Source organism: Diadema antillarum, unplaced genomic scaffold, assembly GCF_040938485.1.
Source record: "Diadema antillarum isolate AM-2024a unplaced genomic scaffold, OU_Dant_1.0 seq00000321_RagTag, whole genome shotgun sequence".
In the NCBI taxonomy this organism is placed as follows: Eukaryota; Metazoa; Echinodermata; class Echinoidea; order Diadematoida; family Diadematidae; genus Diadema; species Diadema antillarum.
Window position 1 is genome coordinate 2,111,331 of NW_027271340.1, and position 12,696 is coordinate 2,124,026.

General features: G+C 39.6%; 1 protein-coding gene across 1 annotated transcript in view; it reads left to right on the plus strand.

Annotated features, from left to right (window-relative positions):
* The window catches only part of LOC139730601 (uncharacterized), a 34,688-nt gene that overhangs the window by 3,414 nt on the left and 18,578 nt on the right, over positions 1-12,696 (plus strand). Inside the window, exons 2-8 of the mRNA XM_071641457.1 lie at positions 250-420; positions 1,207-1,386; positions 6,748-6,917; positions 7,999-8,151; positions 8,759-8,998; positions 11,393-11,569; positions 12,332-12,448. Coding sequence (XP_071497558.1) covers positions 261-420; positions 1,207-1,386; positions 6,748-6,917; positions 7,999-8,151; positions 8,759-8,998; positions 11,393-11,569; positions 12,332-12,448 — 1,197 coding nt within the window. The 5' untranslated portion in view covers positions 250-260. The remainder of the gene's footprint in view (positions 1-249; positions 421-1,206; positions 1,387-6,747; positions 6,918-7,998; positions 8,152-8,758; positions 8,999-11,392; positions 11,570-12,331; positions 12,449-12,696) is intronic.

Sequence of the window (12,696 nt, forward strand, 5' to 3'; positions counted from 1 at the left end):
AGAAGGAAAAAAAAAGAGAAGAAGAAAATGAAGAAATGGAAAAATAGAGAAAGGATATGAAAAAGAGGAAGAGGAGAGAGAAGGGGGATGGGAGTGATAGTGAGAGTATGGTGTGTGATATTAGTATTCGCTCTGTCACACTTACACTATATTATCATACTCTGAGAATGTTTGTGTTTGGTACGATGTAGTTGGTGGTTGAGTACATGACCAACTTTCATAAATGTGCACATGATCTTCCTCCTTCAGACAATTAGGCCATGGCTGCAAGTGAGCTAGCAGACAACAGTGCAGGGGAGCTCCGAGGCGATGACCATGCGGGGCCTCTCACCCACCTGGACAACTTTGAAGATGTGAGCACCAACGTCTCAGAGTTTGCTCAGGTCATATTTCATGGAGTCCAGGAGTGCTACGTACCAGGTAGGCCCAATTCTCCTACTATCCAGCTTGTGTGGTATCATAATTGTGTTGCAATTAGATTTCAGTTCCCTGACAGTTGCTCCCGTGAAATATCTATATGCTAAAAACCAAACATACATGTAAATTCTACACACGAACGTAACCCTAAACCTAATCGTAATCCTTGCACCAAACGAAACCTAAAACCCTATCTTAACCGTAACCCTGACCCTAGCCCTATTAGTCCTTGGAGAAAATAAGACTGGCGCAATTGTCACAGGAGTAAATGTTGTGTCACCAGATTTTCAGCCACTGTGTAGTGGGATTGGATACATTATTTGACAGAACTTACATCATACTTTTGTGTAATGATGTGATTATGCAATGTGCAGAGATGCATCAAACCATGTAGGTATGAGTAATAATCAAATGAGTAAAACTGAACCCAAAACCAACACTGAACCCCCAAATCATAACAATGTATCAGTCATCTTCAACACGAGAGACACAGAATAAACAAAAGACAGAAACTAATCAAATTTAAGTAGTCTTGTAACTGTCAGTGTTAATGCTGATTGTGATCGTTGAGTGAGATTGTGAGATTCAAGTACACATGAATATCGCGTCTACCAGTTTTCATTGAAAAATTTGTGATTTGTGTTTGTGTTTCAAAATTCTCTTTTCACTTGAATGAGCTATGTTTATCTGCATGCCTGTCAAGTTTAGAGATACATTGGCATCACATGAAGGATGTCTTGCCCAAAAGGGGTGTAAATTTATTATCACAAGCCTGTTGCGTTTTTGCAGGAAATGATGTCATATGCAACTACTCTCTGACCCCGGCCATCAAGCCCCAGTCACGGGACTGGATTGGAGTCTTCAAGGTCGGCTGGACCTCCACCCGCCAGTATCGGGCCTTTGAGTGGGCCCCATGCCCAGCCGATTGGACGGAGGGCCAGGATTATTACCAGGAAATCACATTCAAAGGTAGGTATCTTAGCCCAAATCTGCTCCACACATCCTGAGCTATTTGAGGCACAAATTCTATTGTACATAAGTTGCAGATGTGCTTATTAGTAGATTTGGGGTAGAATGCCGAAGTCAAAATGTCACTGAGATTTGTTTAAAAGTTGGATTTTTAAGCTGTAACTTTTACTGGGAATGTTCAGTGGTAGTATAATTTTGAAGATAAGTGGGGAAGAAGGGAATAGACAATTACGCTGCATTTGTGTGAAATGGTAGTAGTCAAAGAACAAAGATCAAGGACAGATATTGTTGTGCTGTTACAAACAAGAAAAGTTATGCACAACCATTACTTTAACTGACTGCTCATAAATGTAATTTGATGGATTGGGTAGGAATATTTGAATGAATGTGGTAGTTAAAAGTCACTGCTTAATGCTTCCGTCTTAACTGTCATTTTACAGCCATTACTTTAGCTTGTTGACCCAGAACTTCAGTTTTGAAAGCCTACTGGTAATAGGGTTCTGAAAGTAGGGCAGAATTGAATTATATAAATGATATAATGAAATATCTAGGGATTAAGGGGTCAAGGTGAAATGTCCCCAAGTATAGCCAAAATGTAATTTCTGGCCATAAAATCCCCCAAGAAAGGGCATTAGCAAATTTGAAGACAAGATATATTTTTCGTGCTATCATGCATTTGCTATTGATCGTCTTCATTATGTTATAGTACACATACAATTGCAGACCTAGACTCTGATTTTAAACCATTTTCTCCAAACTTGAAGGCAGAATGATTAGGGCTGCTAGGGTCTTCCAAACAGTGAAGTTTTTGTCCGCTTATATTCATCTTCTCAAAGAGTCAAATAACTTGTGACTGTGTCTGATCACTACTAGTATTCCAAATGCTGCAATGTACATGTACAATGTACATACAATGTGTGAATTTTGCATACAATGTGAGTTTTTGAGGAACTACTGTAGAAGAAAGGTCTGGATAGGAGACTGAGGAAGAGATGGAGATAGGGATAAGAAAAGCGTGGGGAATTCCAGTCGGATCAAGGTATATTGTATAAAGTCCGCTCAGCACTCCCCTTTGTGATTGTGTATGGTGTGTGTATGTTTCGGGCTCTTTTTTTTCTTTTTAATATTCACTGGTACATTGTACCAGATATGATGCGTATTGTCCCACATTGAAATGTATTCAACCAGAATGGATACGTGGGTTGAATGTGTTTACATCCAAATTGATAGTCAATTAGGCTTTGTATTGAACATGGACCTACAGTGAGATACACACAAGGGTTCACACACAAGACTAATTCACTTCATGTTAAAATGCCAAACAGCAACAACATGGCGGCCCCTCATGTTCTTTGATATTTCACTTAGCAATGTTATTATTTTCCTTCATGAGCAATGTACACAAAAGTGTGACTGAAGTAAAAGTGTGTGCATTCTGCTTTTGAGATCATACCAATAAAGACTTTAATGATAGCCGTCATAAAAAATCACCTGTACTCTACCAATCTACTGTATGAGAACCGATGCAAAATTCTCACGCTTCCTGTTTCATATCTGCCTGCTTGTACGTTGTAATTAGAATTTCATCCTCGTTCTTCATGAAAGTTATGAAAATTTATACATTTATCGTTTTTAATGGGAAAAAAAGGCTTCTAGAAAACTTGATATAGCATGCTGAATAGTATAAATGTGATTTGTCCACTCTTGAACCCATGTACCTTATGCCAAAGTGTACCAAAAATCTATATCCTGTATACTACTATGCACACACATACATACATTGTACACAATACACATACAATGTGTAGTCTGCAGATTCTGGTAGCCAGCCCATAAATTTTCACGACCGGTATGCTGTCAATATTGCGGATGTCAAAGTACTCACAACTGCTGTGGTCATGCAATATCATGCCTTGTTATTGCATGTGACTATGCAGTTAGGCTCAGTGGAGATGGTTTATCCTGACGGCACAAAATCTAATCCAATCCCCATAACCACTGAGTGGCTAGATCAGTGACTTTAAACATCAGTAATGAAAACAAATCATTTCACCCAGTGGATGCATTTGTGTGTCAGACATTCTATGTATTCATGTCATTGTTTAATGTTTTTTTTTTTGCGTTTGTGTGTGTGTGTGTGTGTGTGTGTGTGTACATATGCCTGTCTGTTTATCATGTCTGTGTTCTGGTAATTGTGCATTTACATGTATTTCAGTATTGACTAATTGTAGACTGATCAGTGGAACTTAACTGTTGGAGTGTTAAGAAATGAACATGCCAATAAGTTATTTATATGGCCAAATTTTCCAGGGGGCCTCCCCCATCTTCATGGCTTTGAGTAACAAAGAGATGAATATGATACAAATAATGTAAATTTACACGTAGTTGTAGATAGTACCCTGTAGCACATCACGTAGACACTTGCCTGTGAAATATATTGTTGATACAAATTTTTTGTACATGTACATGTATAAACACAGCAGTTACATGTAGTGTGAAAAGCTCTTTAGATATTTTAGATGGGGGATGGGGGGGGGGGGGGGGGTAGAGTATCCAGTGGTAATGCTTGTACATGTGATGTCTATGTGCAGTGACAGGTGTTACATTGAGTTAAGGCGGAACTCCACTTGTCTTGACTTGACCGAACTGGCCTCATCCAGCACCATTGCTGTGGTAAAGGGACTTTCACTTGAATCAGATACCTCAGGAATTGGTGTTTGTGGTCACTGCCAACTACAATGTAGGTCACGATACCTCTTGTGCCAAGAATTCAAAATGATATGAAGAATGTTCTTATCTGATTTGCTGAGAGAGGGGATTTCAAACTGACCATGCCCTCTCAGACCGTCCTACAGTAGAACATGACTAAGCATGTGATGTCATGCATGTGTGTGTGTGTGGGGGGGGGGGGGGGGGGGGGGTAATCCCAGTTGTTTTAAATGCAATACCTACATTGTACATGTGGGTTTACCTAGGAAACAGCAATTTAGTCATCATCGTACACAATGGTTACATCCTGTATAATACTTATATTAAGTTAACACTCTACATGTAGTTTATGCAGTAGTCTAGACAAATTAGTTGTGTACTCTTACTCCCACATATTTTGGACTCTGTGAAACATTGCATGCTTAGTAACCATGTTTCCCTATCACACATGATTGATTTACGTAATGGCATGGTTTTGAAAGTGTTCTTGAGTGTACACTGTATGCTGTAGCCTTGCCACTCATGAACAGTACAATGTACCTTAGATGGGATGTGTCTTCTGTTTCTATGATCGCACTGTAGAATGTATACTTTGTGAGATATGGTAAGGGTAATGTTACCTGTCAGTTCAAGCAAAGCAGATTTGATAATACAGTGCACTCCCATTATAATGAACATGTATGGTTTTGAATTCTTCATCCTTGGTTATAATGAAATTCATTAATGAAAGAAACCACCGGTCTTGAGGACTTTGTTATAACAGGAGTACACTGTACTCTAGATCTGGAGGTGCTTGCAAATATGACACCCTCCTTGAGTGACTGATACTGCAGGTATATTGGATGTGATTTAGTGGTAATGCATGCATTTTTTTAAAAGCAAATTTTGTGCCCTTGGCATTTCATGTCATGCATGCAATTCAGTGTTTAGGTTACCTCACCACCGATGACAACATGGAAGTTTCTATTAAAGCATACTGCCTTTCATCAAACAAAGTAGCCGATAACAACAACAGACATGACCCACCTCCCCTTACACACCAAAATGTACACTGTAGACTATGTACAGTTTTGCAGACGGCAAGTGGCATTGAACAAATCCTGAAAGAAAGAGAGAGCTGTTGTGTGGTAAAGCATTTCAGAGTAGAAAATACCTTGACTTGTACTGATGGATACATGTAACTGTATCATGTTCCAGTGTTTGCTGAATACTGAGATTGAGTGCTTAATTCTAGGATTGCAACACTACATAATCCAGTGACTCATTGTGCCACGCACATGGATTTTTTTTTCCCTTTTGCCAGGAAGTGGGCAGCTGGATTGCAAAATTATTCTAGCTTGGATGAGAGAAACATTGTACAAAAGTGCAAAAAAAAGAAGAAAAAAAAAAAAGAAGGGATGTATGTATATGTAGCTATATACTGTGTGCACATATTGTAACTTCCATTTGAATTTTAACTGAATGTGTTTATCTCTCAGTTCTTGCCAACAAATAAACACATGTGGTAGAAAAATATCTAGTCATCGACAAATTGCATACAGTGTACCGTAATACAGGAAAACAACCTTTCTGAACTAAATCATAAATGCAGTTTTTCAAAAGAAAACTACCGGTACTTATGAAAGCGTGTGGAACTTTTCCCTGGTTTCTTTGGGCCAGTGTGCAATTGTTCTGGTATACAACTGTAGCTCAAGTCAGAAAGTTGTAACTTCAAACATATTTCATTTTAAAAAGACCTTGCAAACATTTCTCCATAGTATTAGGAAAATGTTATGGTGAGATGACTAGGTAAAGAAAGACTGTAGGATTTCATCTGTGACGATATGTGAAGTGTTGGATTAAAATCTATGCATTGTATGCGATGTACCATAGACAAACTATGTACATGCAAATGTTGGACCTGTGGAAACCTGATGAGTACATTGCAAAACAATAAAATACCTTCTGAAAATTTGTTGTTTGTGTAGCAGGTATAATTGTAATTCCACTCAGTTTATTAGCAACATTGTGATCTAAAAAAATTGTCTATTTAAAGCTCTCCCTTTGTAGACGTGATTCATGTATAGTAAGTAACACAGATAAAAAAAAAAAATCATTCACATTATCATCTGTAAAGCAGGAAGTGCAAAGGAAAAGGAAAGGTTACATTTTCAAGAGTGATCTTGTTGATTTCCCAAGATATACAAACAAAGACTTAATGGAAGTTGAGATATTTGATGTACTGTGAGATACGGAGTGCTATTTACAGCATACATGTACATGTCTACCAGTTAGCATGCTAGTGTGTGATCTGCAAAGGAAAGTTTTGATTGAGCTGCTTGAAATATATTGTTTGTCTGTGTGTTTGTTTTGTAATCATCATTGCCTTTTTATCATGACTTATTTGGGATGATATTTCCCTTTCACTTCAACTTTTAGATAGTTTCCTGAGATGGGGAAAGGGATAAGAACATTAACCTGTCGAGGATGAGTCCCGAGTATACTCGGGCAAGTGTCCATGGGAAATGCGTGTTGTAGCAAAATCAATCTGTCCTCAACAGAATAGGAGATGCCAAAGTATGTTGTGTATTTGTATCTCGTAAGTAATCTTTATCATCCTCTTTTATCCTGAATGATTGGTGTCAATACTATTTGTTTCCCCCTGTCTTCCAGCTTACTACCTTCCTAAGGATGAGGATGGAGAATACTACCAGCTGTGCTACATCGACTCCACGGGCAAGATGCGCGGTGCCAGCACCCCGTTTCAGTTCCTGGAGCAGTCCGCCGACGACTTTGTGCAAATCGTCGACGAGTCCATGGACATCCTCATGATACACAACAAGGTAAGGGAAGGGGAGCCTTAAATTGCAGTTAACTCTGTGCCATGTTCGAGGCAACTGTAAGGAATAGACTAAATTCCGACCAAAGAGAAAGGGAGCAGTTTTCCTCCTCAAACGTGAATTGATGACGGTTATGGAATATTAAAAGCTTCACCTGGCTTTGTTCTTGTTTTTACCAATATTGGTTGCAAGGACACATCAACAGTCGTGCATAGTGGAAGAGGTGATTATATCGGCACCTCACAACTTTTCCTTTAGTCTGTATTAAAAAACATATCAAAATATTGTTTTTGGTTAATAAACTGTATTTGGACAACTTTCCCTAAAAGTCATTGTTAATTATTACAAGGGTATGACAAATATGTATCCAAGTGTAATATTACAAGACTACAGTAATTTGGAGTGGATACAACTTATTCTGTTTCATGGGAAATGTCGTGAAGATGTATGTACAAGTCAGCAGGAGACATGCAAAATGATGCCATCACCTCCAATTTGCATCTATATAGTTGCAACAAATATAACTTTGTTATGAAAACATGTGCAACTTTAAATTGCATGAGTTTGTTAGTGTACGAGGTACAATTTTGAAGAAATTTCTGATATTTTGTTGGTCAGATTACACTCTTGTATAGTAGCTAACTTAAACACAGTGTGGAATTACGCTAATGAAATTTTTCCCGCATGCAGGCACCCACGCACTGTATACATCATTCAACAATGTCTCTGGTAATGTCATGCTCAGCAAAATTCTTCCCCGGTCAATCTACGATTCTCCTCCTCAAGATTATTTAGAACATGAGGTGGAAAGAATATGTGGTGCTTGGTGTTGAGTGTCGAAAGTGTTTGAAATTGGAGCCTTTGAATCTTCCAACCAAGTAACTTGTCCGAGTTATTCTGCCACATGAGACTATTACAGAACTAAACTGTTTGAATTTATTGTCCACTTCCAGGAATACAGACCTATTTTTCGCTCTTTGATATTATTGGCAAATATGAGCCTGACAGTACTTTTCAATTATGAAGTGTAACAAAGCTAGACTAATGGGGTCCATTAATGTCTTTTCAATCCCTTTGCCTAAAGACCGAATTTTTCCCAGAGGAACTCCAGCGTGTGCAAGAGGAGAAGCGCCAGATTGAACAGGAGTGCTTCAGCCTCACGGACAAGGTGGCTACCATGGAAACGGAACTGAAGGAGGCGAGGGAACAGCTGGAGAGAGTTACTAAGGAATATGAGGTGAGGATGTAAAAACAAAAAAACTAAACTGAAATAAAAAGACAACATACTTGGCATCTTTGTGTTCCACTGTATTGTCATTTAAATTGAAACTGAATTGGACCCTCTAGAATGTGCTCCTCTTTAACAAACCAGTTTCATCCATTACAGTCAACCTTGCTTTAGTCAACCTCGCATAAGTCGAATAATCGCCTTAGTCAAAGGTCCTTTCAAGTCCTCTTCTCTTTATATTCTATTGATTTTAATCCCTCATAAGTTGAATTTTCTCTAAGTCGAAGCTATTTTTTTAGTCCCAATAGATTTGATTTAGCCAAGGATGACTGTATTTCTGGAATTAATAATGTGCCCCCAATTTTAGCTCTGTGGTAGAGACCGTATATCAGAAGCACTGATTACTTTTCATTCTAGTTTCTGTAGAGCTAAGAGACATGCATTTACTGTACATGTGTGAAATATCTCAATTTAGAATAAATAGTATTATAATTTCTTTACTCACAAATCATTCTTGCCCTCGACAGTCTCAAGGCTAAATTTGGTATGATATCCATTAGAATTTGTCAGTTGTTGCTCAAAAAGTGGAAGAATCGTTTTCTAAAATCCCATGCAGGAGCGGTCCACCAAGACTGACAACCTAGAGGAAGAGGTGCGCTCCATGGCGACACAGCTGAGTGAGGCGCAGCAGAAGGTCTCCCAGCTGTCGGAGGAGGCGGGCAACTACGAGCGCTCCCTGCAGCAGACAGAGGGCGCCTTCATGGAAGTGGTCACCCGCGAGCTGGCCATGCGCAACAAGCTGGATGAACTAGAGAAGAAGCAGGCGGCACTGCAGGCCGAACGCGACAACATCAAGGTGATTAACATACCGTAAGACCAGAAACTTTCGCATGCATGACACTTCGGCAGATTTCGCGAGGAGCCAAGATTCGGAAAAGTGAAATGCCCACTTAAGTGTTTGTCTACACAATGCATTGAATGCATGCGAGAATATTGCAGAAATTGTATGTACATCATGAGCACGTATAACACAATATTTCGCAGCTTATCTCTCTTCATGTTCTTCATGCTGCTTACATTCAGTGTTCTCTTTCATGTTTTGCACACAAATATCTAAGTACCAGGTTGTTTGATGTTTCTTATGTTTTTCACATGTTTGAATACATTCTATTTTGAGCTTGTTGCAAATTTTTTAGGATGTTGCATAGCATGTTACTGGCTTTTTAGGATGTTGCGCAAGAATTTGAGCATGCTCAGTGACATGCTGAAACCCCTTGTGGACCACCCTGGTCATCAAGATCAACATTACTACATTGATCATCTGGCACTCTTTTAGTTCCACAAAGAAAGGCTGTCAGCTCCAATTTGCAAATGTTTCTGGTTTTGGAGTAATTTATGAGTGCTGATACTACCTTCTTCAGTCACAATTTTATGCCCAGTTTAGAGTCCCCCTGTCTAGGAGGACCTCTGGAGGACATGCTAGATGAAAATTAGCCATTTTTTATACAAACTCAGTGGGTGGTAAGAGAGACCCCCATTTAGATCCCCCTCTTGTCTTGAGTGAGGTCCGTATACATTTCTGTGGAAACCAGTGGAAGGGCATTTTTCCACCACAAACAGTGCTGGTCACTGGAAGTGGTCACGCTAGTCTGGTTAACAGACCGTCTTATCACACTAATTTCCATTTCAGAATATTAACACCTTTTTACAACAAAAGAAGTAGCAGGTTTAGCTGATGGGCCTTAGCTTTTGGCAAAAGCGGCGACTTCGTTAAGGGCGGCAACGAAATCCACGGAGGGAGCATTTTGTAAAAGGAGTACAGTTGGCAAAGGGTCTGAAAATAGACTATGTTCACGCCGTGTTTGTGCCGAGACCGTTTAGAGTCCCCTCGTCTGGCGTGAACACAGCACAACCTCTAGAGGTTGTGCCCTATTTGGTGGGACTCTAAATGGGGTAATTGTTGTCATCCTGCTATGTAGAGTCTGTGTTTGGGAGATTTATCATTGTAGAAACAATTACTTTTCTTCTAGTCTTGCTCTTCATTGTTCCTGTATATCTTTTCATATTTTCTTCTTCATTGCTGTAAAAGCGGAAATTTTTGAAGGAGTAAGTTTTCATACACAGCCGGGTATAATGAATTTCACACATTTTAAATTCTGCAGAATCAAAACCTCAGTAGTGTTTGATATGACGAGCAAAGACATTTTCGTCAAGCAAAATGAGTGAAAATTTCCACACTGCGTTAGTGTTCTCTTTTACTGTATCCTCTTTCTTCCTCGTTCTTCCTCTTATTTTCTTCCTCTGTCTGTTCTGCTTTTCCTCTTCTTCTTTTTCCTCTTCCTTTTTACGTCTTCTTATCTTGCCCTTTCTCCTCTTCCTTTTTCTTCGGCAATATTTATCATCTTCCATTATCATCATCCAGGGTGGTCCTCATCTGGAAATTTGAGCATGTTGCAAGCTCAGAATCTGAGAATATTGCAGAAATTGTATGTGCTCGGAGCGCACATCATGAGCATGTAGTATGCAATATTTCGCAGCTTATCATTCTTCATGCTCTTCTTGCTGCTTACACTCAATGTTCTCTTTCATGTTTTGCATACAAATATCTAAGTACCAGGTAGCTTGATGCTTCTTTTGTTTTTCACGTTCACATGTTTGAATACATTTTATTTTGAGCTTGTTGCAAATTTTTGAGGATGTTGCGTAACATGTTACTGGCTTTTGAGGATGTTGCGCAAGAATTTGGGTATATGTTGCAGATGTGCTGAAACCCCTTGTGGACCACCCTGGTCATCAAGATCAACATTACTTCATTGATCATCTGGCGCTCTTTCAGTGCAGACACAGCCCCAAAACTTGTCAGAGGTCTGTTCTTCAATTCACTAAAACAGTAGTTACATTCAGACGATAAGCCCTAACCTCGAGGTTAAGCTCTTCCCCTTAACTTAGACGTGCGTCCACACAACGAAGCTTAACCCAGAGGTTAAACTCCTGCCCTTTTGAGTTTGTTGACTTTTGTGTCCACACGGTGCTTAACTACGAGTGGGGACCATCCGCGGCTTGTGGTTAGAGCACTAACCCTGAGATACCTTGTGGCTCTTAACATCGAGCTAACCTCGAGTTAGCTATTACTACGAGTGCGTCTACACGGTCCCTAACTACGAGCTTAACCTCGAGGTTAAGGCTCGTCGTCTGAACGCAAATAGTGTAAGAATGTTACATAACTGTTGTAGCTTTCCTAACTTGACAGACCAAGGAGGAAGCATCTGAGAAGAGCCGGCTGGAGATGTATGAAGAGATCGACAAGCTGAAGCAGAGGCTGTGTGACAGCCACCAGACCACCCAGACTGTCAAGGAGAGTGAAGTGCGCATGAAGGAGCAGTATCAGAAGATCCAGCTTGAACTCCAGAGGGCGGCCTCCGACAAGGTGAGGAAAAAAAGCAAAAAAAAAAAAGCAAAAAAAAAAAAAAAAAACCACCTTTGAATTGTTCTCTTTTGTCCCATTGTGCTTCTAACTGAAATTGGTTCAGTGTTACCTTTGTCATGATACTTGCTGAATGGTAGCGGCATATGCAGCCTTTTATCAGTTGCACATCAGGAGAAAATGCATTCTAAACTTCTTTGAAATATCCCTGTTGCTATCTTGTATCATTGCTGAGATTGTAGTGACAGTGTAGTAGCCAGTAATGTTATAAATAGATGGCAAATTAATGAACCCGGTAGGAATGTGCAGTAAACTAAAAGTATGGTGTGATTCGTTGGGTGAAGGGGAAATAAACATTGAATAGAGTGATGCAGTACAAGATTTATTTCAAATTCAGTCATAAGAGTTAAGGGTAATGTGCAATGTTGCTGGACTATTTTTCAGTCATGCTAACGAGTATGTGAGATTGTAGTGTACAATGGATATATTGTGTTTGATGACTAGGATAAGCAAACCTATTCAAGCATGGAGAGAACCAAATTATTACATAACCCAAATTTCCTCCTAAGTCCACCAATGTGACTAGGGTGAGAAATCGTCTTAAAAGGTTTCAGAACCATTTATTTCTTGACTCCACATGTAAGTCTAGTTTAAATTGCACTGTACGTCTGTGCCGTCAGGTATGAATGATTTGCTTTAAAATCCAAAATCTTGCCCATTTGCGCTGAAACTTCATGGGTATGTCATATCCCCATGTGCTTCTAGGAGAACTACGAGATCCTTGAGTCGAGACTAGCCTCTGCCGAAGAGACCCGTACATACCTTGTCAAGGAGCTGGAGTCACAGAAGATGGTGAGAGAGAAGCTGTCCAGGGATCTGGTGGTAAGTTGCCTCCTCGTAGCCAACTCTTGAGCATTATTACCTCCGCCAAGGGAGGAGGTTATGTTTTCATTACCGTTGGTTTGTTTGTTAGTTAGTTAGTTCGTTAGTTTGTCCGTGTGCAAAATAACTCAAAAAGTAGTTAACGGATTGGGATGAAACTTGCAGGAAAGGTTGAGAATGACACGAGTAACAAACGATGAACTTTTGGTAGTGATCTGAGAATTTTGGGGGAATTTATGAAGGATTTT